Source organism: Leucoraja erinacea, chromosome 2 (assembly GCF_028641065.1).
Source record: "Leucoraja erinacea ecotype New England chromosome 2, Leri_hhj_1, whole genome shotgun sequence".
NCBI classification, from domain to species: domain Eukaryota; kingdom Metazoa; phylum Chordata; class Chondrichthyes; order Rajiformes; family Rajidae; genus Leucoraja; species Leucoraja erinaceus.
This window is the reverse complement of record NC_073378.1, coordinates 119,747,106-119,774,381: the sequence shown is the minus strand read 5'-3', so window position 1 is coordinate 119,774,381 and position 27,276 is coordinate 119,747,106. Positions and strand designations below refer to the sequence as shown.

General features: G+C 45.0%; 1 protein-coding gene across 5 annotated transcripts in view; it reads left to right on the top strand.

The window, feature by feature from the left end:
* The window catches only part of LOC129714836 (disco-interacting protein 2 homolog C), a 540,592-nt gene that overhangs the window by 361,989 nt on the left and 151,327 nt on the right, over window positions 1-27,276 (top strand). For all 5 annotated transcript variants that reach the window (XM_055664689.1, XM_055664698.1, XM_055664678.1 and 2 more), the window contains 2 exons: window positions 2,089-2,180; window positions 3,191-3,301. In XM_055664689.1, coding sequence (XP_055520664.1) covers window positions 2,089-2,180; window positions 3,191-3,301 — 203 coding nt within the window. The remainder of the gene's footprint in view (window positions 1-2,088; window positions 2,181-3,190; window positions 3,302-27,276) is intronic.

The window sequence follows — 27,276 nt, the reverse complement described above, 5'->3', positions numbered from 1 at the left end:
ATTCCATGGAGCGCAGGAGGATGAGGGGGTGATCTTACAGAGGTGTATAAAATCATGAGAGGAATAGATCGGGTAGATTTATAGAATATCTTGCCCAGAGTAAGGGAATCGAGGACCAGAGGACATACGTTCAAGGTGAAGTGGAAAAGATTGAATAGGAATCTGAGTGGTAACATTTCCACACTAAGGGTGGTGGGTGTATGGAACAAGCTGCCAGAGGAGGCAGTTGAGGCTGGGACTATCCTAACGTTTAATAAACTGTTAGACAGGTACATGGATAGGACACGTTTGGAGGGATATGGACCAGGCGCAGGTAGGTGAGACTAGTGTAGCTGGGACATGTTGGCTGGTGAGGGCAAGTTTGGCCGAAGGGCCTGTTTCCACACTGTTTCACTTTATGACAAGCTGCTGACTCTTACCCACATTGCTGGCTGGATATTATCATTTTCATTTTCACCACCTCCAAAGGGATCCCACTACTGGCCATATCTTCCCATCTCCACCCCTTTCTGCTTTCCACAGAGACCATTCCCTCCATAACTCTCTGGTCAACTCGGCCCTTCCCACCCAAACCACCCCCTCCCCAGGTACTTTCCCCTGCAACAGCAGGAGATGCAACACCTGTCCCTTTACCTCCCCCCTCCACTCCATCCAAGGACCCAAACAGTCTTTCCAGGTGAGGCAGAGGTTCACTTGCACCTCCTCCAACCTCATCTACTGCATCCGCTGTTCCAGGTGTCAACTTCTCTACATCTGTGAGACCAAGCGCAGGCTCGACGATCGTATCGCTGAACACCTCCGCCCAGTCCGTATTAACCTATCTGATCTCCCTGTGGCCAAGCACTTCAACTCCCCCTCCCATTCCCAATCCGACCTTTCTGTCCTGGGCCTCCACCATTGTCAGAGTGAGGCCCAGCGCAAATTGGACGAACAGCAACTCATATTTCGCTTGGGTAGTTTGCACCCCAGCGGCATGGACGTTGACTTCTCTAACTTCAGGTAGCCCTTGCTCTCTCTATTCATTCCCCCCCCCCCCCCCCCCCCCCCTCTTCCCAGTTCTACCACTAGTCCCACTGTCTCCACCTACATTCTTTCTTTGTCCTACCTCCTCCCCTGACATGTATGAAGAAGGGTCTCAACCCGAAACAGCACCAATTCCTTCTCTCCATAGATGCTGAGTTTCTCCAGCATTTTGTGTCTACTTTGCTGGCTGGATATTCAGGAATCCCCAGCTTTTGCCAGTAGTGAGGCATCTGGACTGTGCTCTGGATCATAGAGTCCAAGGGGTGAGAGAAGAGCAAACATGCACAGATTTGCCAGCACTTTAGCTGATACCCACGGAGCTTGCAAACTCCAGCAGCTCTGTAGACATATGTGGTGGATATTGCTGCATTTAGTAGGACAAGTTTCCTTTTAGTTCCTTAATTTGATTTATTTAATTATTTTCAATGAGGTTTTGGCGTTTTAATTTTTGAAAGTTCAAATTGTGTCTGCTACTCTAACTTCATTCTTGGAGTTTAGAAGAATGATGGATAAACTTATTCAAGCATATTAGATCCTAAGTAGGATTGCCATGGAAGATGTTGGGTGCTTATTACCACCTGGAGAATCACAATGAAGAGAACACTGCTACAAGCTCTGGGGCCAGTTATTTAAAACTGTAGTGTGTGTAAATGTCATCACTCAGATGTGGAGATGGATAAATATTTGCTAGATCGAGGAACTGGCACAGAAGAGGTGTTGAGGCCAACATAGATTAGCATGATCATGTTGAGCGTTGGGGTTGTTGAGGTGTTGAGGCCTGGTTTCTTATTGCTGCCCATATTTTCTTGGCTTGTTGGTAAATCTCGTAATTTGCGCGTGTGGTGTTTTGATTTGAATGGGAGATCCTCTCTCTTCACTCTTTTTGCATGATCTATGGAGTGTTCATGCCTCTGTTTTGTGTTGATTTCTTGATGTGAACTATAAATACTTTTGGAAGTCTTCTACATGGAGCGGCAAGAATTTGATCCCTTTACGAGTTGACGGATAATGCTTATTTGTGGCTTTTCCAGATAGTAATGAATTGCTTTTGCTTCTTTCCATCAGGGAAGCTGTGGACGAGGAGTATGAAAGTGGCCTACAACATTCTGCACAAACTGGGCACCAAGCAGGAACCGATCGTCAGGCCTGGAGATAGGGTGAGAATGCTGTACCCACTGCTCCAGTGTAACCCCAGATCTTCAAGGGTGGTTTCAAGGTTTAATTGGACACGTCTTTCAATTTTTCATTCGCTTTTTAATGTTATATTTTTGGATCCAGCAAAGGAAAAGACCTTTGAATTTTCATGTTCGTAGAATAACATCATCATGTTCATGCAATGTCGTCTTAAACTTAGAAGAGGGAGGGGGTATTACATCTAAGGTTTAGCTACTTCACACAGATGGTGATGAAAGAACAGATGAGAGACTGAAAATGCACGTGAGGAGGGTTGATTTTATCAGCAAATTGGTAAGAAAAGCACCTGAAGAAAGCAAGGTCAAAATCAAAGGATATATATTTTATGTAGCAAGGAACTACAGATGCTGATTTAAACCGAAGATGGACACAAAAAGTTGAAGTAACTCAGCGGGTCGGGCAGCATCTCTGGAGAAAAGAAATAGTTAACGTTTCGGGTCGAGACCCTTCTTCAGAAACATCACCTATTCTTTTTACCAAGAGATGCTGCTTGACCCGCTGAGTTACTCCAGCTGTTTGTGTGTGTCTTTGGTTTAGACCAACATCTGCAGTTTCTCCCTACACAAGGTTGTAGGTTTATTGGCTTTGGTAAAAATTGTAAATTGTTCCCTACTGTATAATGTGTGCCTAGTGTAATGGGGACCAGTGGTCAGTGGGCCAAAGGTCCTGTTTCCGCGCTGTATCTGTAAACTGAACCATCTAAGCATTGGATCCTATATATCCCTCGAACACTCAGTACAACTCAGAATCATTTCAGTTCAAATCTGGTATTTCGGAATATCTTGAGGATGTGAAAGATGCCACACAAATGCATTGTAATTGATTTTCTCCACACAAATGCGCTCAAGCATGTGTAGATAATCTGGGGAAAGTTGATAACAAACACACTGGATGATTTTGGGCCAAGAGCTTCTTCATTGTGAGTCCTCCTCTTGTGCCTCATTTTAAAGATGTCCGTATTGTTTGCCTTTAGGTAGCTCTTGTTTTTCCAAACAACGATCCTGCTGCATTTATGGTGGCTTTTTATGGTTGCTTATTGGCGGAGGTTGTGCCTGTTCCAATTGAAGTGCCCCTTACAAGGAAGGTAAGACTTCTTTTTCTTGTACAGCGTTGTGGCTCTAACTAATTCTACAATCCGAACAGTAGTGGCACTGTTAAACGTTGCTTTCAATGATCCCAGTCACTGCTCATTAGCAGCAGTGGGCCACCATCAGCTAATCTGGACCAGGCAGGGCTCGAAATTAATGGTTGCCCGGGTGCCAATGACCACTCAAAGTGCCGCCGGGCAACCTAAACGGCGAGTCATTTTGCCCGGCTTGGCAACTTGGTTTATACCGAAGATAGACACAAAAAACTGGAGTAACTCCGCGGGTCCGGCAGCATATCTGGAGAAAAGGAACGTGACGTTTTGTGTAGGCAACGGTTGTGGGAAAGTGTGGCGTGACGGAGGGTCGGAGCGAATGTGGGGCCCCGCACAGCAGCAGCGACGGCTCCATCTCCTCCTCCCACACCCCGCCCCGCCCGGCCTGTTAGCGGCAGCTGCTGCCACTCCGCCAAGGGTGCTTTTAAAACAAACCCTTGGAGGAGGGAGATGTCGGTCAGCGGCGGAAGTAGAGTGGGGGGGGGCGGGTGATTGGAGGAGGGAGGCGTGCCAGAACACTCTCGGCAGCCCTGCACCGCAGCCAGGATCGATCCCGGTCTCCGGTGCTGCAATCGCTGCCGAACCGCCACTGGACCATCCCCGTCCCCACCCGAGAGCCTCCACACACCCGGGGATGGCCAGAGGCGTCGGGAGTCAGACAGGCGCGGCGCCCCCAGGCCCACAGCCAGCGCAGAGAAGCAGCGCTAAACCCAGCTCACTCTGCCTGTCCCGCCAGGTTAACCAACAGCCCTGTCTGGATTGAGACGGGGCTGCAGGTGAAACAGGCAGAGTTGAGCTGCATTTAGCGCTGGATTGAGCTGAAATTACCGTTCACAGAAGCCTCACGCGCGTGTGTGTGAGTGTGCGCATGTGCGCGCGGTCGCCAAGATATTCTGTCCACGGGCCCCTCATTATTTTGGTTGCGATTTCCCTGCCTGACAGGTGTTGTCCGAGGAGCGCTGGCCTTCCTTCCCACCTCCTCTGCCCCTTCCTCTCTCTTTCTCCCCCCCCCCCATCTAATCATCCTGCACTGATCTCCCTAGCCACCGCACATTGATTCTCCTGCCACTCCCCATCAATCCTACACTGGTCCCCCAATTCATCCTGTACTGACCCCCCTTCCCATCCATCCTGCACTGCTCCCCTTCATCCTGCACTGCTCCCCATCCATCCTGCACAGATCCCCCCCCCCCCCCCCCATTCAACCCCACTGACATCCCCCGCGCTCTCCCCTCATAATTTTACCTACTCCAACCAACACTCACTAATTCCCTAGCCTCAATCGATCCAATCCACACAGATTGGCTTCTCAAGGCCCCCCCACCTATCCATCCTGCACTGATTCATACACCCCCCCTCCCAACCCTATTGTGCTGGAAATGTCTTCAGAGCTAACATTGACTATGTTTGATAACGGAATGCAATTAAATATGGTTTAATTCCCAATGTTATTATTTGTTTCAATCCATAAAGATGGATTAATTAAATTGTGAACACGTGAAACATTAAAACCGCAGTGTTCGATTGTCACTGACATGTTATTACAGAATTCATTTTAATGGCAAATCAATGCTGTTAATATGGAGTATCAGTACTGTGGTTATTTAATGGGCAACATTCACAACTATACGTTGGATTTATCCAGGTTTTACTTCTACAGTCAGTCATATACATCACAAACTTGGTCAGGAGATATTTCAGTTGAAATTTTAACGTTAATTCTGGTGGGAATGATGGAAACAGCATTTATCAACATTTTTAAAAAATGGTGCTTACAAACTGGGCATCTTCATTGCCACATACATCTAATCTGAATGTCCGGTAATGTGGCATCTTGACACCTTTAAATATATTACCAAACATTTGCTGCATTTATGTCCTTTGGCCATCTCTTGTTAGTTATGGTAATGTTTAACCTGTCAGATGGGTATAGTCAGTTTTGTCAGCTATTATCATAAAATGCCTTTAGAAAATTCCTTGCAACCTGTATATTTTGTTGTGGATAAATTATGTGGGAAGCGAGAGTGTTTCAGTACCAATAGCAATAACGACCCATGCAATGGCCATGTCATGATAATTTTCGGTCCTTCACAGAAAACATGCTTGCATCAATCTGTAGTGTGCATGGTTAAGCATATATGTTGTCATGGCCCAGGATGTATTGACACAGGTTGATCGTACGCTGAATAATCCAACCACATTTTTGTTTGGAAGTGGAAAGAAATAATAGAAATTGCATTAATTGCAACGTGTAAAAAGAGTTGAGATACCGTATTATAATTTTGCTGCATGTCATTGTGGTATATATCATGTCTTGTTTGGTGAATATGTTAGTTTGGGACTTTATTTGAAGCAGAAATAATATGTGAATGCTTCATTGAGCACAATTCCGACTGGTAACTACGCACTTCGTCCAAGCACGCATCATGCAAGCCATCTTAAATGACCACCTAAAATGTCATTTGGCAACCTAAAAAGCTGCCAAGGTTGCCCGGCTGGCAACAGGGAAAAAATGTTAAGCGAGAGCCCTGACCAGGTCACATTTAAAACCATAATTTTCCTTTTCCCTCTCATTTACTAAAGGCACGGCGGGTATGTGAATAGTATTGGTAAAGGTGTTAGTTTAGTATTGGTTTATGATTGTCATGTGCATTTGAGATATCTGCCATCTAGTCGATGGCACACATCTATCTCAATGATAGAAACATAGAAACATAGAAAATAGGTGCAGGAGTAGGCCATTCGGTCCTTCGAGCCTGCACCGCCATTCAATATGATCATGGCTGACCATCCAACTCAGTATCCTGTACCTGCCTTCTCTCCATACCCCCTGATCCCTTTAGCCACGAGGGCCACATCTAACTCCCTCTTAAATATAGCCAATGAACTGGCCTCAACTACCTTCTGTGGCAGAGAGTTCCAGAGATTCACCACTCTCTGGAACTCTCTACCTGTCCAACCCCTTAAGAATTTTGTAAGTTTCTATAAGATCCCCCCTCAATCTTCTAAATTCTAGCGAGTATGATGGCATGATGAACATGGCATACCATATATGCGTACGGCCAAGCCACGCACAGGTACAACAGGTAGGGCACAGGGGAAAAAAGGGAAAAGTGCAGTGTTAAAGAGTTAGTGTCACAGCTACCGAGAAAGTGCAGTAAAAATGATTGCAAGGCAGAAAAAACTGAGTATCGATTCTTTGCTTGAAATAGAGATGAGAAAAAGTGAAGCATCTATTAAATTGAATTGTATAAAAAAACAGAGGTGTGGGCGGTAGTTGGGGAATTGAGAGGAAAGAACGAATAGATGATTCATCAGTGTACAGTCTAAGAGAGTCTGCTGAAAAGCTGGAAGTAATGACAATGGATGGAAGATGTATGAAAATCAGCTAGGCATGAAATCAGGATGAAGGCTGATGAAGGGAAACTGGTAAAGCGTGCAATACTAAATGAAAACAAAAGTGCTGGAAAGTTACAACTTTTTCAGAGCTTGAAACAAGATAGGCCCACACGTTGAGTTCAGATTAGTTCCATCAGATCAAGTGACGTTGGGTCACCAGAGAACCTACAAGTTGGAATCTTGAACAAAAACCAATTGATGAAGAAACTCACGATGAAGAAAGATCAGGCAGCATCTGTGGGGGGGGGGGGGGGGGAAATGAACAGATGGCGTTTCAGGTCAGGACCCTTCTTCGGGTTGATGAGGCAAGAGAGGGGTGCAGCTGGAAAAGAGGAGCTGGTGATGGCGGCAAAGCCTGGTAGGTGGATGCAGGTGAGGGGAGGGTGGTCGATAGGCAGCTTGGTGGAGATTGTGATATAGAGGTGAATAATAGGCAAAATAGTGTCGGATAAGGTAGGATGAGGAAGAGTGAAATGTAAAGCCAGTTGGGAGGGATATAGAAACATAGAAACATAGAAAATAGGTGCAGGAGTAGGCCATTCAGCCCTTCGAGCCTGCACCGCCATTCAATATGATCATGGTTGATCATCCAACTCAGTATCCTGTACCTGCCTTCTCTCCACACCCCCTGATCCCTTTAGCCACAAGGGCCACATCTAAGTCCCTCTTAAATATAGCCAATGAACTGGCCTCAACTACCTTCTGTGGCAGAGAATTCCAGAGATTCACCACTCTCTGTGTAAAAAATGTTGCAGGTGGTTGCCGGAGGTTGCAGGTAGTGGAAGCAGGTAGGGAGACTGACAAAAACCTCCGGGAACCGCACGGAAACCTTGGGTGGGGCACAAAGTCTCCAGAGGTTTCCGTTCAGTTTTCCTACGTGGGACAGGGGCATTAGGAGGTGGGGAATGGAACAATGGGGTGGGGAATGGAACAATGGGGTGGGGAAGTGATGGGGTGGTGGGGAAATGTGAGCACAGTGTGGGGAAGGGACTGGCTGGGGAAGAGAAAGGGTACGTGGAGGGGTTTCACTTGAGATTGGAGAATTCACCATTCACACCGCTGGGTTGTAGGCTAACCAAGTGGAATATGAGGTGCTGTTCTCCCAGTTTTGCATGTGGCCTCACTAAGGTCGCACGGGGAGGCCAAGGATTGAAAGGTCAGTATGGGAATGGGAAGGGTTGTTAAAATAGCTCGCAATCGGGAGATCTAGCTGGTCTTAGTGGACGGAGCGCAAATGTTTTAACACCTCCGACAGGTTTATCATCCATCTAAAATATTAATTCCCTTTACTCTGAGGATGACGTTCTTCACTTCCAGTTAAGATTCATGAAAATAACTTGTCCCAGCGCCATACCTATCAGTAACACAGCTTGCTTAAACCCCCAGTAAAATATTGCAGCTGCTGCTCGTCTAAAGCAAACATGTGAATGGCATGAAACGGAAGGTCAGTCTGATTCCGCAGAAAGAATGGGCAGGTTAAATTACTTGGTTTGGATTCTTCATTGGGTCAACTACCTCACCAAGGGTCTGTCTATTCCTGAAGAATTAAATCATCCATCATTTGCAAACACCCATCTTATCTGGATTAATTTGAACTAGGTAATAAGGAAGATAATGTTTGGCCCCAACTTCTTCCGAAAAGAATGCTCTTTAATTCTGAGGCTATGACCTCTAGTCCTAGACTCTCCCACTAGTGGAAACTTGGTCAGTGGGGGCACTGCGAGATGGCTGCCCTGCCAGCAGCGTGTTCATCATTTTTAGTGTGTCCAAATGTGTGTTTTGATGTCTCTTGGTGTGTCTTGTGTGGGGGATGTTGAGGGGGGGTAAGGGGAGAACCGCTTTCGGTCGCTTCCTCCATGGAGAGGCGACTTTTTCCATGTCACCTCCCTCGCAGCCTAACACCATGGATTGGTGCTGCCTTTCCCGGAGTCGGGCCCGGAGTTTCCACAGCGGGGGCAGCGTGGACTTTTTATCGCCGAGCGGGCGAGCCCTTGCTGGCGTGGCCAGAAGGGAGTGCTCCGATCGCTGGCCCGTGGCCTGTTACAGCCTGAAGCTGCGGTCTGCAGAGCTTCTAGCCGCGGGCGCGGCGTCCGGAGCCTGGGACTCTCGCTAGGAATTGATGGAGATCGCTGGAGAAAAGCTCTGACTGCCGGCCCGTGGCCAATAACATCCTGAAGCCACGGTCTGCGGAGCTTTTAGCCGCGGGCGCGGGGTGGACTTAACGCCCGGAGCGGGATCCCTCGCCAGGGATCCCCGGAGAATAACTTAGATCGCCAGTCTGCGGCCTACAACATCCTGAAGCCGCGGTCTCCAGTAAGGAAGCTTCCTGACGAGAGGGCCTGTACATCTGGCCGCCCGCAGCGGCGACTGCGGAGGTTTATGGCCCCGACCACGGGGGAACAATGGAGAAGGACTGACTGTACTTTGTGCCTTACAACACAGTGAAGAATGCTGTGGTGGATGTTTGTGTTACATTTTTACTGTGTATTGTGTGTTCTTTTTTGATTGTACCGCTGCTGGCAAGTTCATTTCACTGCACTTTATTGTGTATAGAAACATAGAAATTAGGTGCAGGAGTAGGCCATTCGGCCCTTCGAGCCTGCACCGCCATTTAATATGATCATGGCTGATCATCCAACTCAGTATCCCGTACCTGCCTTTTCTCCATACCCTCTGATCCCCTTGGCCACAAGGGCCACATCTAACTCCCTCTTAAATATAGCCAATGAACTGGCCTCAACTACCCTCTGTGGCAGAGAGTTCCAGAGATTCACCACTCTCTGTGTGAAAAAAGTTCTCCTCATCTCGGTTTTAAAGGATTTCCCCCTTATCCTTAAGCTGTGACCCCTTGTCCTGGACTTCCCCAACATCGGAAACAATCTTCCTGCATCTAGCCTGTCCAACCCCTTAAGAATTTTGTAAGTTTCTATAAGATCCCCTCTCAATCTCCTAAACTCTAGAGAGTATAAACCAAGTCTATCCAGTCTTTCTTCATAAGACAGTCCTGACATCCCAGGAATCAGTCTGGTGAACCTTCTCTGCACTCCCTCTATGGCAATAATGTCCTTCCTCAGATTTGGAGACCAAAACTGCACGCAATACTCCAGGTGTGGTCTCACCAAGACCCTATACAACTGCAGTAGAACCTCCCTGCTCCTATACTCAAATCCTCTTGCTATGAAAGCCAACATGCCATTCGCTTTCTTTACTGCCTGCTGCACCTGCATGCCTACCTTCAATGACTGGTGTACCATGACACCCAGGTCTCGCTGCATCTCCCCCTTTCCCAATCGGCCACCGGTTAGATAATAATCTGCTTTCCCGTTTTTGCCACCAAAATGGATAACCTCACATTTATCCACATTAAACTGCATCTGCCAAACATTTGCCCACTCACCCAGCCTATCCAAGTCACCTTGCAGTCTCCTAGCATCCTCCTCACACCTAACACTGCCCCCCAGCTTAGTGTCATCCGCAAACTTGGAGATATTGCCTTCAATTCCCTCATCCAGATCATTAATATATATTGTAAATAGCTGGGGTCCCAGTACTGAGCCTTGCGGTACCCCACTAGTCACTGCCTGCCATTGTGAAAAGGACCCGTTTACTCCTACTCTTTGCTTCCTGTTTGCCAGCCAGTTCTCTATCCACATCAATACTGAACCCCCAATGCCATGTGCTTTAAGTTTGTATACTAATCTCTTATGTGGGACCTTGTCGAAAGCCTTCTGGAAGTCCAGATACACCACATCCACTGGTTCTCCCCTATCCACGCTACTAGTTACATCCTCGAAAAATTCTATAAGATTCGTCAGACATGATTTACCTTTCGTAAATCCATGCTGACTTTGTCCAATGATTTCACCACTTTCTAAATGTGCTGCTATCCCATCTTTAATAACTGACTCTAGCAGTTTCCCCACTACCGATGTTAGGCTAACTGGTCTGTAATTCCCCGTTTTCTCTCTCCCTCCCTTCTTAGAATAGAATAGAATAGTTTCTTTATTGTCATTGTAACATGGGCCATGTACAACGAAATTTAAAATGTCAGCCAGTCAGTGCAGCATTCAAACATTTCTAAAGCTAACGAAACATCCACGGTAAAATAATAAAGATAAGCAAATAAATAAAAATCACAGACAAAGCACGCATACACACCCAACCCTCCATCCTTAAAAAGTGGGGTTACGTTTGCTACCCGCCAATCCTCTGGAACTACTCCAGAATCTAAGGAGTTTTGAAAGATTATTACTAATGCATCCACTATTTCTGGAGCTACTTCCTTAAGTACTCTGGGATGCAGCCTATCTGGCCCTGGGGATTTATCGGCCTTTAATCCATTCAATTTACCCAACACCACTTCCCGACTAACCTGGATTTCACTCAATTCCTCCACCTCCTTTGACCCGCGGGCCCCTGCTATTTCCGGCAGATCATTTATGTCTTCCTTAGTGAAGACGGAACCAAAGTAGTTATTCAATTGGTCCGCCATATCCTGGTTCCCCATGATCAACTCACCTGTTTCTGACTGCAAGGGACCTACATTTGTTTTAACTAATCTCTTTCTTTTCACATATCTATAAAAACTTTTGCAGTCAGATTTTATGTTCAATGCCAGTTTTCTTTCATAATCCATTTTTTCCTTTTCTAATTAAGCCCTTCGTCCTCCTCTGCTGGTCTCTGAATTTCTCCCAGTCCTCCGGTATGCTGCTTTTCTGGCTAGTTTGTACGCATCATCCTTTGCTTTGATACTATCCCTGATTTCCCTTGTTATCCATGGATGCACTACCTTCCCTGATTTATTCTTTTGCCAAACTGGGATGAACAATTTTTGTAGTTCATCCATGCAGTCTTTAAATGTCTTCCATTGCATATCCACCGTCAACCCTTTTAATTAATTGCCAGTCAATCTTGGCCAATTCACGTCTCATACCCTCAAAGTTACCTTTCTTTAAGTTCAAAAACCATTGTTTCTGAATTAACAATGTCACTCTCCATCCTAATGAAGAACTCAACCATATTGTGGTCACTCTTGCCCAAGGGGCCACGCACAACAAGACTACTAACTAACCCTTCCTCATTACTCAATACCCAGTCTAAAATAGCCAGCTCTCTCGTTGGTTCCTCTACATGTTGGTTTAGATAACTATCCCGTATACATTCCAAGAAATCCTCTTCCTCAGCACCCCTGCCAGTTTGATTCACCCAATCTATATGTAGATTGAAGTCACCCATTATAACTGCTTTGCCTTTGTCGCAAGCATTTCTAATTTCCTGTTTGATGCCATCCCCAACTTCACTACTACTGTTAGGTGGCCTGTACACAACACCGACCAGCGTTTTCTGCCCCTTATTGTTTCGCAGCTCTACCCATACCGATTCCACATCCTCCAAACTAATGTCCTTCCTTTCCATTGCGTTAATCTCCTCTCTAACCAGCAACACTACCCCACCTCCTTTTCCTTTCTCTCTATCCCTCCTGAATATTGAATATCCCGGGATGTTCAGCTCCCAGCCTTGGTCACCCTGGAGCCATGTCTCCGTGATCCCAACTATATCATAATCATTAATGGCTATCTGCACGTTCAACTCATCCACCTTATTACGAATACTCCTTGCATTGAGACACAAAGCCTTCAGGCTTGTTTTTACAACGCTCTTACCCCTTATACAATTATGTTGAAAAGTGGCCCTTTTTGATTTTTGCCCTGGTTTTTGTCTGCCTGCCACTTTTACTTTTCACCTTGCTACCTATTGCTTCTACCTTCATTTTACACCCCCCTGCCCCTCTGCTCTTGTACCCATCCCCCTGCCACATTAGTTTAAATCCTCCCCGACAGCAGTAGCAAACACCCCCCCAAGGACATTGGTTCCATTCCAGTCCAGGTGCAGACCGTCCTGTTTGTACTGGTCCCACCTCCCCCAGAACTGGTTCCAATGCCCTAAAAATTTGAATCCCTCCCCCTTGCACCATTTTTCAAGCCACGTATTCATCTGCAATATCCTCCTATTTCTGCTCTGACTGGCCCGTGGTACTGGTAGTAATCCAGAGATTATTACCTTTGAGGTCCTACTTTTAAGCTTATCTCCTAGCTCCCTAAATTCATCCTTTAGGACCTCATCCCTTTTTTTACCTATATCGTTGGTGCCAATATGCACCACGACAACTGGCTGTTCACCCTCCCCCTCCAGAATGTTCTGCAGCCGTTCAGTGACATCCCTGACCCTTGCACCAGGGAGGCAACATACCATCCTGGAGTCTCTTTTGCGGCCGCAGAAACGCCTATGTGATGAATACATCTGATTGATTGATCCTCTCCACATCCACTTTATCCAAGCCTTTCACTATTCTGTATGTTTCAATGAGGTCCTCCCTCATTCTTCTAAACTCCAGCGAATACAGGCCCAGTGTCGACAAACAAGTTCAAGTTCACATTTATTGCCACATACACCAATTAGCGCTCATCATAGGTTAACCTACTTATTCCTGGGATTATTCTTATCAACATCCTCTGGATCCTCTCCAGAACCAGCACATCCTACCTCAGATATGGTACCCAAAATTAGTCATCCTTATTAACATAGAAGCATAGAAAATAGATGCAGGAGTAGGCCATTCGGCCCTTCGAGCATGCACCGCCATTCAATATGATCATGGCTGATCATCGAACTCAGTATCCCCTACCTGCCTTCTCTCCATACCCCCTAATCCCTTTAGCCACAAGGGCCACATCTAACTCCCTCTTAAATATAGCCAATGAACTGGCCTCAACTACATTCTGTGGCAGAGAATTCTAGAGATTCACCACTCTCTGTGTAAAAGATGTTTTTCTCATCTCAGTCCTAAAAGATTTCCCCTTTATACTTAAACTGTGACCCCTTGTTCTGGACTTCCCCAACATCGGGAACAATCTTCCTGCATCTAGCCTGTCCAACCCCTTAAGAATTTTGTACGTTTATTGTGTGAGACTGAGGAAGGTTGGCAGAGGCCAATACATTCAAGAACCACCAAACCGAGTATATAATGACATCAATATTTGCCCTTCTTTGAGGCAGGCAGTGGAGGGGGGAATGCTGGTGTGGGGGAGGACTTTTCTCATTTTGCGCATCGTTTTAGGCAGAGAGAAACTTCTCTCAGTGCTCATCACGATCTTGACGCTTTGACTCTGTAATTAACTGCAACAAGTGGGCGTTTCCGGGTGGCCAAGGACATTAGCCTGTGAATTATGCAACGATTGACAAAAAATCGGGGGAGTATTAAGGGAGATCAAGAACACGCATCTTGGGACTTGGTATTCTACCGTGGCTGATTAATGCTGGAAAACTAAATAACATCGTACGAGTAGTGTTTTGAATCTCAATATTGACTCCGGCAATGAATTTGAACAAAGTACAAGAATCCCGGGCTCCCCGTTTTTACTGCAGGTCTTCTTACTTTTGTAACATTTTTTATTCCAAGTTGATACAATCAAAGTCAGCACACTCATTCTCTGAATATTGTTTTTCATTTGAAGCAGGTGCTTGTCTTTCTTGATTTTAGCCAAGTTATTTGAGGACAATAATAACAGATAGTACTGGCGTGCACTTGTTGTGAAAATGTGGAAGGAAGGTGCCTGCTGTCGTGTGAGTCTTTTGCTTAGCAATATTATTGCTGCACTCCTTGTTATTTGTGAGAAAAAAAAACAAATCTCCCACTTGTCAAACCAACTGATCTATAAAAGATTGGACCACAACTACACACCATCTGCTATCCACATATTGCTAATGTCCCACAGGCATTGCTATGTTACAAATGCATTATTGACTCATTTAATATAAGACGATTTGAAGAGTTTATTTTTTAATGTAGCATGGAACCCATTTAACTGTCACACGTCTGTCCTAAGTGTTACTCCCTGAACTGAAACTGTTTTTAGTTGCTGGGAGTGTGTGTTTACTAATTGCGATCAAGGCCTCTCATCTTTGTGTTTTTTTATTGGTGCTGTTTGCTGAGCATGACACTGACTTCAATGGACTCTTTATGCTTTTCCCTGTCTGGCCTTCAGTGCTCTCCTTGCGGTGCCCTCAATAACCCCTCGATTTATCAAGGCGCAGATTCTGAACTGCTCCAGGATAAATGGAACAAAGCAAGGGGTTCTTAGGACTTCCATTCAATTGGAAGGATGTATGTGGAGGGGTAAAGATGGGAGTGGAGGGATAAACCTCCTCACCATCCCTTGCTACTGAGATTAAATTAGTTAACAATGCATTTAGAGTGATAGAAACATAGAAAATAGGTGCAGGAGTAGGCCATTCGGCCCTTCGAGCCTGCACCGCCATTCAATATGATCATGGCTGATCATCCAACTCAGTATCCTGTACCTACCTTCTCTCCATACCCCCTGATCCCTTTAGCCAGTGTGGAAACAGGCCCTTCGGCCCAACTTGCCCACACCGGCCAACATGTCCCAGCTACACTAGTCCCACCTGCCTGCGCTTGGTCCATACCCCTCCAAACCTGTCCTATCCATGTACCTGCCTAACTGTTTCTTAAACGTTGGGATAGTCCCAGCCTCAACTATCTCCTCTGTCAGCTTGTTCCATTTGTAACATTGCTTTGCCTGTGAGACTGCAAGTCGGCTGGCTGCCGGTCCTGTTACTCAAACAAGCAGCAATGTCCTATCCCTACCTCCAATGTATCAATTTCGTTGGTATTGCTGTAAGGACTATTACTCAGATGAGGCAGAACTAACCACAAAACACCATTGTATAGGAAGGAACTGCAGATGCTGGTTCACACCGAGGATAGGCACAACATTCTGGAGTAACTCAGCGGGACAGGCAGCATCTCTGGGGAGAAAAGGAATAGGTGATGTCTCCACTGAGTTTCTCCAGCATTTTGTATCTGTCCTCACAAAACACTATTTATTGAAGGCAGCCATTCTCACATTAAGCAGCAGAACTGAGTACATCAAGTCATCTTAGGCGGTTCACTTGCATTCATATCCCCTTTCCTGAGATTAGAACTGCACAGAATGCTCCAATCTTAGTCGATATGTGGATTAATAAATTACAATTTTATACTTGCCTCGTTCCCCCCTGATGGCACAATAGTTTCAATTGATTCGCTGTGCTGATTTAAATATCTTGTGAGTTTGAACCATTTCCAAATCTTTGTGTTTTTCATGAACATCTGACTTCAGACCATTAGAAATAAATTTGTTCACACTTTTGATTAAAGTATTCAAGGAAGCCAGAATTAAAATACACTTTGATGTTCTGGAAACCTTTAACAAGAGGACAATGAAGCTGTGGAGAACCCAGAATACAGGTTCCACAAGATGACAGCCGTTCCAAACAAGAGGCATGACAAAAGATATAACCATATAACAATTACTGCACAGAAATAGGCCATCTCGACCGTTCTAGTCCGTGCCGAACACGTATTCTCCCCTAGTCCCATATACCTGCGCTCAGACCATAACCCTCCATTCCTTTCCCGTCCATATAACTATCCAATTTATCTTTAAATGATAAAAACGAACCTGCCTCCACCACCTTCACTGGAAGCTCATTCCACACAGCTACCACTCTCTGAGTAAAGAAGTTCCCCCTCATGTTACCCCGAAACTTCTGTCCCTTAATTCTCAAGTCATGTCCCCTTGTTTGAATCTTCCCTACTCTCAGTGGGAAAAGCTTATCCACGTCAACTCTGTCTATCCCTCTCATCATTTTAAAGACCTCTATCAAGTCCCCCCTTAACCTTCTATGCTCCAAAGAATAAAGCCCCAACTTGTTCAACCTTTCTCTGTAACTTAGTTGCTGAAACCCAGGCAACATTCTAGTAATAACATCTCCCATGTATTATTCCATTAGGAAGAGGATCGATTAGGGATACCTTTGCACGCGGCAGATTTTGTCCTACGAACTTTGAGAAAGGTGACAAAAATATTTGATGAGGGCTGGATGTTGGATGTTGGATGTCGTCTACATAGTTTTTAGTAGCAAAGTCACTCATGGTAGGCTGATCCAGAAGATAAAGTTTAGTGGGATTTACAGTGACTTGGTCATTTATTTTCAGATCAGAATTGGCTTAATGACAGAAGAAATATGTTGGAAAGAACTGGTTTAAAGCAAAGATAGACGCAAAGTGCTGGAGGAACTCAGCGGGCCAGGCAGCATCTCTGGAGAGAAGGAATGGGTGACGTTTTGGGTCGAGACCCGTCTTCAGACTGATATCAGGGGAGTATGCGGTACAGAGATAAAATGTAGTCGGAGACAGTAAGACTGGTAGGAGATCTTCTCATCTCCACCCCTTTCTGCTTTCCCCAGAGACCGTTCCCTCTGAAACACCCTGATGAACTCCCCAGGTACTGTCCCCTGCAACCGCAGGAGATGCAACACCTGTCCCTATACCTCCCCCCTCGACTCCGTCCAAGGACCCCAACGCTCTTTTCAGGTGAGGCAGAGGTTCACTTAGACTTCTCCAATCTCATTGGAAACTGTATCCCCTGATCCAGGTGTGGACTCCTGTTTATTGGCGAGACCAAGCGCAGGCTTGGTGATCGTTTTGCTGAACACCTCTGCTCAGTCCGCCTACACCTACCTGATCTCCTGGTTGCTCAATACTTTAACTCCCCCTCCCATTCCCACACTGACCTTTCTCTCCTGGGCCTTCTCCATTGTCAGAGTGAGGCCCAGCACAAATTGGAGGAACAGCACCTCGTATTTCGCTTGGGTGGCTTAAACCCCAGCAGTATGAACATTGACTTCTCTAACTTCGAGTAGCCCTTGCTTTCTCTCTCTCTCCATCCCCTCCCCCTTCCCAGTTCTCCTAACAGTCTTACTGTCTCTGACTACATTTTATCTCTGTACCGTCCACTCCCCTGACATCAGTCTGAACAAGGGTCTCGAGCTGAAATGTTACACATTACTTCTCTACAGAGATGCTGCCTGTCCCGCTGAGTTACTCCAGCATTTTGTGTCTATCTTAGACAGAGGGTTATGTTGGAAGGACAATATTTTAGCTGGAAATCTATGACCAGCAGTGTTCCACAGGGACCTGTGATGGGACATCTGATGTTTGTGATATATATGTAGATATATTTGTAGATGGGTCGGTTAGTAGATTTGCAGATAATTGCTGGGGTCATAGATGGCGAGGAAGGTTTTTTAGAGCTGGATATAGATCAGCTACAGCAATGGGCAGAGAAATGGCAGCTAAAGTTTAAGCTGACAAGTGTGAGGTGTTGCACTTTGGGATGTAGAATAAATGGGGAAGGTATATGGTTGATTGCAAGACCCAAAAAACAGCATTGATGTACAGAGGGAACTTGGGGGCCATGTCCATAACTTTCTGTGGCAACTGGAATAGATAGAGTGGTAATGAAGGCACATGGTATACTTGCATTCACTGGTCAAAGCATTAAGTATAAGAGTCAAGAAGCCATGAACCAGCATTATAGGACTTTAGTTAGGCTGCATTTGGAGGATTGCATGCAGTTCTAGTCACTCCATTACAGGTAGGATGTGGAGGCTTTGGATTGTGTGCAGAGGAGTTTACCAGGATTAGTGGGTCGTAGCTACAGGAAGAGGTTGGACCAACTTGAATAGTTTTATCTGGAATGCAGGCGGTTGCTTAGAGTGTGCTGCCAGGTGTGGTGGTGGGGGCAGATGCAATCGTGGCATTTAGGAGACTTTTGGAACATATAGATATGCATAGGGAATAGAATGATTTGAATTGAATTATGAATTATTGAATAATAAACGTGGCACCTAATCCATATGATATCATGTTCGGCACAGACATTGCTGACTGAAGGAGCTGTTCGTGTGCTGAACTGCTCTATGGTGAGATTTAACTTAGGTTACAAATGTGCAATGCCCGTGTGTTGGAAGATGCGCTTCTTTGAGCCAGGAAGTAGTTCAAGAAGATCGATGCATTCCTCAAAGGAAACCTGGATCAATATTTGGAGCGGCAACATTTTCAGATTAATTTGGATAAAAAGATGGTAGAATCAGTTTTTGATTTGTCCAGAAGGGAGCAGACAGCAGACCTTTGATTAAGATTCTACATGCTTGGCTGTTCTGGAAGATTAGATTGCATGGTACCCAGGAACAGCTGGCTAAATGGATACAGAATTGGTAGAATGGGAGGTGGTGGAAGCTAGATTGTTTTTCAGGAGTATACGTACATAGTTCACTAAAAGAGGCACCACAGAGATGTGGGGTAGTGAAGAAGGCTTTTGGTATGCTGGCTTTCAACAATCAGTGATTGAGTATATAGTAAGTAAGTAAGTTTATTGGCCAAGTATTCACATACAAGGAATTTGCCTTGGTGCTCCGCCCACAAGTAACAACCTGACATACAGTGACAGTTACGAATGACTCAGAAAACACTAAACATTAATAATAATAAAACATTAATGATAAAACACCATTGATCAAGCATGTGAACCAACAAAATACCAGATCAAAGGGAGATTACAGATTTTTGGCTGTTGAGTAGAGCAACTACTCGTGGATAAAAACTGTTTTTATGTCTGGCTGTGGCAGCTTTGACAATCCGGAGTTGCCTTCCAGAGAGAAGTGATTCAAAGAGCTTGTGGCCAGGGTGAGAGGGGTCAACGATGATCTTGCCCGCTCGCTTCCTGGCCCTTGCAGTGTACAGTTCATCAATGGAGGGAAAGTTGCAGCCAATAATATTCCCTGTTGATCGGACGATTCCCTGCAGCCTCCAGGTGTCGTGCTTGGTGGCTGAGCCAAACCAGACCATGATGGAGAAGGTGAGAAGAGACTCTACGATGGCTGTGTAGAATTGGACCATCATTGCCTGTGGCAGGTTGGGAGTTATGCTGCTTTTGTGCAAGACGTTGGTGAGACTGCACTTGAAGTATTGTGGACAGTTTAGGAACCTTTTTCACTTTTTAGGACATGAGAGCCCGCGATTGGGAAAGGTTGGGTGGACTAGAACATTATTCCATGGAACGCAGGAGGCTGAGTGGTGACTTCATAGTGGTCTATTAAAACATGAGGGGTATAGATAGGGTCTTTTTCTATGTTTTTTTCCTGAGATAGGGGAATGAGGAACTAGAGGACATAGGGATATTGTCCAAATGCAGGCAAATTAGACTAGTGTAGATACATCAGGTGGTGTAGCGGTATAGTTGCTGCCTTGCAGCGCTTGCAGCTCCGGAGTCCCGGGTTAGATCCCGACAACGGGTGCTTGTCTGTCCGAATCTTGTACGTTCTCCCCGTGACTGCGTGGGTTTTCTCCGAGATCTTCAGTTTCCTCCCACACTCCAAAGACGTACAGGTTGGTAGGTTAATTGGCTGGTGTAAGTGTATAAATTGTCCCTTGTGTGTGTAGGATATGTGGGGATCGCTGGTCGGTGTGGACTCGGAAGGCTGAAGGCTTTATCTCTAAACTAAAACTAAACTAAGATGAGGAACCTTGGTTGGCATGAACGTCCTGGGTCACAGGGCTTATGTGCTGTATGGCTCTGTGAATAATGCCATCTCTCCTACGTTATTGCTTTCTTTGCTTTAGTAGGTTATGTTTGCTATATATTCCTTAAAGGCAATATTGAACCACTCTAGGAGAGGAAATAATATTTAACCTATAGAATATTTTTTAACATTTTAAACACTTGTAATTTGGGATATACAACTTATTTTCCAAATTATCAATATATGCAGTGAAAGAATGAGTTGCCAGGACACATTACAGCAAAATAGGCTCACAAAATCATTGTTTAATTTAGTTTATAAATATAGAAACATAGAAATTAGGTGCAGGAGTAGGCCATTCGGCCCTTCGACCCTGCACCGCCATTCAATATGATCATGGCTAATCATCCAACTCAGTATCCCGTACCTGCCTTCTCTCCATACCCTCTGATCCCCTTAGCCACAAGGGCCACATCTAACTCCCTCTTAAATATAGCCAATGAACTGGCCTCGACTACCCTCTGCGGCAGAGAGTTCCAGAGACTCACCACTCTCTGTGTGAAAAAAGTTCCAGAGATAAAGATTTAGAGATAAAGCATGAAAACAGGCCCTTCGGCCCACTGACTTCCCACCCACCATCAATTTGTTCAAGTCCAAGTTCAAATGTATTTGTCACATGCACCATAAGCTGCAGTGAAATGTAATTTACCGTGCAGCGTTACAATTAAAAAAGGACACAATACACATAATTCAACACAGTTTGCACGAGTTCTGTGTTAGCCCGCTTTCTCACCCACTCCCGACACACCAGGAGCAATTTACAGAGGCCAATTAATCTACAAATTTGCACGTCTTTGCGATGGGGTAAAGATGCATCTTTTCTGTTTTGTGTCTCTTCCATCTCCATGTTTCCTGGTAAATTCTTCATGACAAAATTAAGTAATATATTCTCAAACCTGGCCTGGGTGGTTTAATATATAAGTGACTTCTTCTGCCAAATAAAAGAATCAAGTTGTAAATGACCACATATGCACGGTGCATTTTACTTGAACTGCTTGGCTTACTTTTCTAGACAGAACAACAACAATTTCCAGCTTAACAGCCTGGGCATGGAAAGTGAACAATTGTTTCCTTTTTAAAAAGTTGGAATAATATTCATGAAAATTGACCTTGGGGTGTATTCATTCGCCTTGTGGTTTTAAAGGGACAAACCATTTTAATCATGTCCAAATTAGTAGCAGAAAGCAACGTTAATGGGCTGCATGGTGTAATATTTCTTGTCCGACAGAGAATTATACAATTTGACTCATCGTGAGCAATGGTTTGTGAAATCTGCTCCCAAATCTAAAAATGTCTAATGAAGACATTGATTGCATTGGGATAATTCTGTACTTTATCCATCTGATTCAATCAAACATCCCTACATTGTTGGATTCATTTCCATGCTAGAAAATGATTATAGTTGAGGGAGTTTTCTACTATTTGTAATTCTATTAGGAGCATCATCTTAATGTTGAGTCATGAGACTGCACAACCAAAGTAGCCATGAAGTTATCTGATTTTGTTTTATCATTTCTTATTTGTTTTGGGTTGAAGTTAACCCAATTTACTGATTATGTTAGGGAATGAAATAGGTTCTCGGGTTCTGTCTACCTCCTAATAAACGATACCTCGATGAATTGTGCCTTTTGTAATTGGACACTAAAGGGCCTGTCCCACCAGCATGCGATTGCATGTGTCTAGCGCGACCAAACGGAAGCAGAGTTCGCGCTAAGTACGCGCAAAGATCGTGCGTGACGTACTTTACGTCAAACTCACATATCAGCTGGGCAGGAGGCAGGCCGACTGAATTTGGACGTCGCACGGCGCCGGGCAGTGACGTCACCGCGCAAAGCCACACGCTAGGCGTACGCCTTCAAGGCGCTGCATACGACGTCAAGACGCTGCGTACGCCGTCTAGATGCTGCGTACGCCCTCAATGCGCCTGCGGGCTGACAGACCGTTAGCGTGCGGAATTTTCGAACAGTGCAAGATTTTTGTAGCCCTGCACGATATCGGGACCAGCCCCGCACAACTCCATACACCTCCACCGACCACGTTTGGGCGCATGCAATCGCATGCTGGTGGGACAGGCCCTTTAGGCTGTGGTGAACCCCTCCACTCATTGTCTAATTCTCATCGTTTATATGGTTTTGCCCCAATGTAAATGCTGTCTACTGATTTGGATGAGGATGAGGATTTCACAATGTTTCCATGCGTTTGCAAGCAAAAAAAATGACCACGTTGAACATTGGGCAGACGTAGATTTTTCAGCATTGAAGTGAGTTGGTGATAGTGATAGGCCTTTCTCACGGGGCGACTTGACGCAAGAGTTAACCAGAGTTTAACATCGTGGGAACCTCGTGCGATAACAGTACGGCATTCGTGGACCACCGTGGCGCTAACGGCAGGTAATCGTGTAACTTGGTGACTCGGGAGAAAATTCAAGCAAGCAAGCTTGAATTTCTCCAAGAGTGACTTGTACACTTGTGGTTGAACGTTGCAACATTATATGAACCTAGTGTCCAGTGCGATATCCGTAATAACTCTTGCGGTTACCGTGGGAACTCCTGCGAACGGTAAACCCGGAAGCTGGACAGAGGAGACAGAAGGTGAGTAAAAATTGTCTTCTGTGGGATTGAATTTAAAAAATAAAGATTTGCATACGCATATGGACATCAACTTATTCATGAGTTATGTTAAGAAAATAACTATAATCTTTAAAAGGGACTTTACTGAACGGTCCCGCATTTTTATGGTCCGTGAGAAATTTTTCACATGTACTTCTTTGAGAGATACAGCTCGTAGTCCTCGCCGACCAGCGATCGATGCCTTTCCGAAGCAGGGTCCGGAACGCTACCAATCAATGTTCTCCAGAGACCCGTGTAAAGGAATGAACTGCACATGCTGGTTTAAACCGAAGACAGACACAAAAAGCTGGAGTAACTCAGTGAGTCAAGCAGCATCTCTGGAGAAAAATAGGTGATGTTTTGGGACGAGACACATCTTCAGACTCGATTCCGATTAGGATGTCTGAAGAAGGGTTCCGATTCGAATCGCCACCTATTCTTTTTCTCCAGAGATGCTGCCTGACACGCTGACTTACTCCAGCTTTTTATGTTTTTCTTCCCAGATCTGACTTAGGTAACTTAGGTAACTTACACTCTCTCTCTCTCCCCCATGGTCAGGATCGAACCCCGGTCTCTGGGGCTGTGAGGCAGCAACTCTACCACTGTGCCGCATGTAGTCAGATTTAATAAATTGCTGGTGTCGCTTCCAAAGACAGAGGCATTGATAATATTAGATCAGAATTGCATCTTTCCGCTAATACAGTCAATTATTAGTCAATTAATAATAGAATCAATTATTGTTGGTGACATTTCACCTACGAATATCAGATTATTTTCGCAGAGGTAAGGGCCAATTAGGCATAGCAAATGGTATGAACACTTTTAAACATTTTTTCCCGACTATTTTGTCAAATGCAAATACAGGGAGAATGATCAAAGTGCTCACATGGCTCACTCTGTTAGAAGCGTTGTGAGTTTAAATGTTCCGTGTATTCCTTCTTAAAGTATAATTTTTTGTGTGGCCAGGGGTGCGATTGAGAACAGCTGGGAAAGGACGGAGGGGGCGTCACGAATAACAGCGTTTCCCTGGCCATATTATGGCCCATTCCCCAACCGTAACATTAATCAAGCTCTGTCTAACTCCGCCTTCACACCATCCCCTGTGACATGGGTTAGTCATCGCTGGGTGGGCTGTGGGCCGAATGGCCTGACAACAGGAGTCAGAGACTTGACACTGAGATCCATTGTGCAGGAAAGAACTGCGGATGCTGGTTTTTACCGAAGATAGACACAAACGCCACCTGTTCATTTTCTCCAGATATGTTGCCTGACCCATTGAGTTACTCCAACATTTTGTGTCTGTGTTCATTATGAACATTGAATTATTTAATTTTAGGTAACTTACACTCTCTCTCTCTCTCTCTCTCTCCCCCGCCCACCCCCTCAAAACACTGCCAGATAGAAATTTATAAAGGTGGGGATCTGTGGTACTTGTTGGAAACACACGTTGGAAATTTAAACTTGGGCGCAACTAACATCGTCTAAGTAATGTGGCATCTTCCTGCAGTAAAGTCACGGTATTAGTACAGGCATGTCTCCAGGTGTGTGAAAAAAAAAGTGACATAATTTGTGCCACGTGACACTTCACAGTTCACAATGTTCATTCAAGATTTAACGGGAAAGCTCGGGAGACGGACAAGTCACTCGCACAAATAACAGAAATGCCGAGTACCATGGGAACTCTTTATCTACCCCCTGTTATATCATGTGATATCGTGTTAGACCACGACCACTTCACTCTGGCTACATCTTGTGTCAAGTCGCCCCGTGAGAAAGCGCTTTAACGCTCAATGTAAGAATTAGCTCCTTGTTTGTGGAATAGACTGGCATCTGCGGAATTACAACTGAATGAAGAGCCACAATGCTTACAGTCTAATCCTGGAGGCCAAAGTCTAGTAAGGAATGAAATAAAAAACATATTCTTTCTGTAGAAAATAAAGAAGTCATTGCTGGTTCATACCAAAGATAGACATAAAGTGCTGGAGTAACAGTGGGGCAGGTGGGACTAGTGGAGATGGGGCATCTTGTTCGACATGGACAAGTTGCGCTAAAGGACCTGTTTCTTATATGCTCTATGTCTTATGACTCTGAAGGTGATTCTTAAGTATAGGATCTACTCACATCTAGGAAAACATAGTCAACATGGTTTTATGTGGGTCGCAATCTATCTTGCAAATAATTACGTTTTTAAGGAGGTGGTGGAGATAATTGATGAAGGTGGGGCAGCAGATGTTGTCTACATGCACAATAGGAAAGCCTTCAACAAGGTACCTCGTGGTAGACTGATCCAAAAGGTCTATAGAGACTTGGTAGATTGGATTGAAAGTTGGCTTGGCCATAGATGGGATAGGATAATGGTCATCGCATGTTATTCTGAATGGAGATTTGTAGCCAGTGGAGTTCTGCAGGGATCAGTGCTGGGACATTTATTGTTTGTGATTATGTATAAATGAATGGATGAAAATGTAGATGGGCTCATGATAAGCTTGCCCTTGACATTTGGTACTAAAAAATGTTATCAAAGGGTTCAGCAGGGTATAGACTAGTTGGAAATATGCGTGGTGAAAACACGGATGAAATTTAATGATGGACAATTGTGAATACTTAAGGTCATGAGTAATAGAAGCAGAATTAGGCCATTCGGCCCATCAAGTCTACTTCACCATTGAATCATGGCTGATCTATCTCTCCCTCCCAATTCCATTCTCCTGCCTTCTTCCCATAACCCCTGACAACCATACAAATCAAGACTCTATTTATCTCTGCCTTTAAAATATTAATTGACTTTGCCTCCACAGCCTTCTGTGGCAAAGAATTCCACAGATTCACCACACGCTGACCAAATAAATTCCTCCTCATCTCCTTCCTAAAGGAACGTCTTTTATTTCTGAGGCTATGACCTCTGACCCTATATTCTTCCATTAACAGAAACATCCTCTCCACATCCACTCTATCCAAGCCTTTCATTATTCGGTAAGTTTCAATGAGGTCCCCCCCCTCATCCGTCTAAACTCCAGTGAGTACAGGCCCAGTGCCGTCAAATGCTCATCATACGTTAACCCACTAATTCCTGGGATCATTCTTGTAAACCTCCTCTAGACCATCTCCAGACCCAGCACATCCTTCCTCGGACATGGAGCCTAAAATTGTTCACAATACTCCAAATGCGGCCTTATAGTACCTCGGCATTACATCCCTTTGGACATGCACTTTGGGAGATCAAATGTAAGAGGAAAGTATATAATGAATGGCAGGAGCATTGATGTGCAGAAGGATCTTGGAGTGCTAGTCCATAGCTCACTGAAAGTAGATTAAATGGTTAAAAAAAGACATATCATATGCTTGTTTTCATTGCTAGCGGCATTGAGTATAAAAGACAATTGAGTATAGAAGTATAAAAGTCTTGCTGCAGCTGTGTCCAACTTTAGATTTGGTTACATTTGGAGAATTGTATAAAGTTCTGGTTACGATATTACAGGAAGGATGTGGAGGCTTTGGAGACGGGTGCAGAACAAGTTCACGAGGATGTTGCCTGGATTTAAGAGTAGTAGCTATGTGAGGTTGGATAAACCTGATTTTTTTTTCCTCTGGAACTTTGGAGGCTGAAGGGAGACCTGATTAAAAAAAAATGATGAGAAGCGTAGATAGGGTAGTTTAGTTTAGAGACACAGCGCGGAAACAGGCCCTTCAGCCCACCGAGTCCGTACTGACCAGCGATCCCCGCACATACTTGGGACAATTTACACTTATAACAGACCAATGAACCCACAATCCTGTACCTCTTTGGATTGTGTGAGGAAACCAAAGATCTCAGAGAAAAATGACGTTGTCACGGGGAGAATATACAGACAGCACCCGTAGTCGGATCAAATCCGGGTCTCTGGCGCTGCAAGCACTGTAAGGCAGCAACTCTACCGCTGTGCCACAGTGCCTAGTTCTTTATCAAACACCAGAGGGCATGATTTTAACGTGAGAAGGTGAGAAAGTGTGAAGAGTTTGAAGGAGATTTATGGACAAGCTTGCGACACAGAGTGGTCGGTGTGTGGAGCGTGCTGCCAGGGGACATAGTGGAAGCAAGTAAGATAGCAAAGTTTAAAAGCCATTTAGACAGGCACGTGAACAGGCTGGGAGAAGTGGGATATCAACCACAGCAGGTAGATGTTCAGTTTTAAAATATTGTGGCATCTTGTACGGTACAGACATCTTAGGCTGAAGAGCCATGGGCTCTTATATGGCTGCCAGTCAACTAATGCTGCAGTACGTCTGTGAACGATTAATCAGATCAAGAGCAGAACTCGCTATCAAAACATGGAGGGGACGGGCCACACAATTTTTTGGCGGCCACGCGCGCATGTGCACACACACAAGCGCGAGGCTTCGGAGGCTCAATCCAGCGCTAAATGCAGATCAACTCTGCCTGTC